General features: G+C 39.6%; 3 protein-coding genes across 3 annotated transcripts in view; 2 read left to right on the forward strand and 1 right to left on the reverse strand.

Moving 5' to 3' along the window:
- Positions 1-2,500, forward strand: part of LOC124429053 (carbonic anhydrase 7-like) — a 393,187-nt gene that overhangs the window by 6,179 nt on the left and 384,508 nt on the right. The gene's annotated exons all lie outside the window — the stretch shown is intronic.
- The window catches only part of LOC124429030, a 44,023-nt gene that overhangs the window by 6,120 nt on the left and 35,403 nt on the right, over positions 1-2,500 (forward strand). The gene's annotated exons all lie outside the window — the stretch shown is intronic.
- Positions 1-2,500, reverse strand: part of LOC124429120 (zinc finger CCCH domain-containing protein 13-like) — an 11,208-nt gene that overhangs the window by 3,356 nt on the left and 5,352 nt on the right. Inside the window, exon 4 of the mRNA XM_046973978.1 lies at positions 2,326-2,436. Within this exon, the coding sequence (XP_046829934.1) occupies positions 2,326-2,436 (111 nt within the window). The remainder of the gene's footprint in view (positions 1-2,325; positions 2,437-2,500) is intronic.

The raw sequence follows: 2,500 nt of genomic DNA on the forward strand, positions 1-2,500 counted from the left end.
CTCTTTGCTCGTTTCTTCTCGTCGTTCTCTCCTACTTCACCTTCGTCCCCTCTTACCACAGCGTCCTCCCCTTCTCTTACTTCAACGCTGTTGGTGCTGCTGGTACTGCTATCTTTCTCTTTCTCTTTTCTCTCTTCTCTTCTCTTCTCTTCTTCTCTTCTCTTCTCTTCTCTTCTCTTCTTCTCTTCTCTTCTCTTCTCTACTCTTCTCTTCACTACTCTTTTCTTCTCTTCTCTTCTCTATGTCTCTCTCTCTCTGTCTTTCTTTCCTCTTTTCCGTTGGCAACCCTCTCGCCTTTCTCTCCCACCTCTCTTTTTCTCTCTCTTCTCCTCGTGCCAGCGCATCCTGTTTCTTGAAAGACTAGGACGGCTATGAGAGAGGGAAGAAGAGGGAACCGGAGGGAAGAAGCAAAAGAAAGAAGAGAGAGAGAGAGGAAGATGGGGGGAATATAAGAACTCAGAGACCAAGAAAGAAAGAAAGAGAGAGAGAGAGAGAGAGAGAGCTTTAGCGATCGATTCTTCTCTTCCACCGTTCCTTCGTGTTACTACTTACGTTAAGTAAGAATCTTTCGTATTTTTCGTTCTTACCTATATTATAACGTTGCATATTATACTCACGATCTTTCTTCAATTATAACGGTCAAACCGTTACATATACTGTTCCAGTTTTATATGCCTAGACGAATAAGGACATTAATTAGAAAAAGTTTTCACACGTATACGTGTCTACGTAGACACTTATATTTATGTACTGTAATATACCGATTAAGAGAGATATTTACATACGAAATCTCTTTAACGGCGCCATGTCAAATCTATTGTATATACCACGTGACTCGATGGCTCTCTCTCTCTCTCTCTCTTTCTCTCTACTGCACTTGATATCAAACAGAAAAAGCCCGATGGCGGGAATATTTAAATGGTACACACCTGATTGTTTGGATAAACTCTATTGCGATCAGACATATCCAGAGTTTATATTTACCCTATAAATGGAATGTCAATAAATGATTATGCTTTTCTCAACGTGATATAACATACGTACGCACACGCGCGCGAATACTACAACGTGTATATTACATTAGAGAAAAAAAAAAAAAAAAAAAAAAAAAAAAAAAAAAAAAAAAAAAAAAAAAGAAATCTATTTTTAAACTTGGTTATTTCTTTTTCACGATATTCGACAAAAACTAGTAAAAATCATTAATTATTATCGTTGACCGATGTACTTGCATAGAAAAACTTTTTATTTCTAATTTGCGAATGTCCTAAAAATGGTATGAGAAAGAGAGACAGAGAGAGAGACGCGTCATTACGCATGGACTCCTCAGGCTCTTATTCAGCTTGCTAGGTCGTGATCTCTTCTTTTGGTCCAAGGCCACGTAGAAGTTCTCTCATATCTCTCTTTCTCTTTTTTTTCCCATCCACTTCTCTCTTCTTCTTTCTTTATTTTTTGTCTTCCTTTTCTTTTCTCTCTTTCTCTCTCTCTCTCTCTCTCTCTTTAATTTCTTTTTTCCTTGTCTTACGAATCGATGATACGTCGAGATGATAAAGTTTTACGAGAGCTTTACTTGAAATTATTATTTAACTAACGTAATACAAATATTTTCTATCTTTATTTCGACAATTAATTGCATTTCTCAAAGATTCCACGGTCCACTTGATTTATTTTTTTGTTCTCTCTTTTTCCTTCTCCTCCCTCTCCCTCTCTCTCTCTGTCTCTTTCTGAGTCATCATCCGTTAGTCGTCTTTCTTTTCCCCTCTCTATCTTTCTTCTTCCTTTCTTTCTTCACCATCGTTCATTATATTCCCTCGTTCCCCCACCCCACCCCCGCCCCATGTACGAAAAAGTAGTTTTGCCAGCGCTTCCTTCTCTTACATCCGTCTTCTTCTATTTTCTTTCTTTCTTTCTTTCTCTCCCTCCCTCCCTCTCTCTCTCTCTCTCTCTCTCTCTCTCTCCCCTCTCACACACTCTCTTTCTTCCTTTCTTTCTTTCTTTCTTTCTTTCTTTCTTTCTTTCTATGTACATATATATTCTCGTTCGTATTCCCCTTATCTCTCGAGTTTCTCATTGTCTGAAAGGGCCATCTGTCCCCTCAGCTTTTTCATCCTTCGCTTTCATCCCTTCGGTGTTCGCTCGCACACAAAGAGACTCTCTTGTTCCCCGTTCGCCGCCCTCTATCTATCTCTCTCTTTCTATCTCTTTCTTTCTATCTCTCGCTCTCTCTCTCTCTCTCTCTCTCTCTCTCTCTCTCTCTGCACCCTTTCTCCGGATCCCTTCTTTCTTTGCTTCTTCCGTCCGCCATCATGGCTGCTTCTCTTTCTATACTTTCTCTCTATCTCTTTTTTTCTTTTTTTTTTTTGTCTTTTTTTTCTTCTCTCTGTTTCTCTCTCTCTCTCTCTCTCTGTCTCTCTCTTTCTCATTTTCTTTCTCATATATCTGACGAGATAAGACGACGGACTGGGGTCTCACGGGCCCTCTTCCCCCCTCCCACCCACTCTTC

The sequence above is a fragment of the Vespa crabro genome, chromosome 14 (assembly GCF_910589235.1).
Source record: "Vespa crabro chromosome 14, iyVesCrab1.2, whole genome shotgun sequence".
Taxonomy (NCBI): domain Eukaryota; kingdom Metazoa; phylum Arthropoda; class Insecta; order Hymenoptera; family Vespidae; genus Vespa; species Vespa crabro.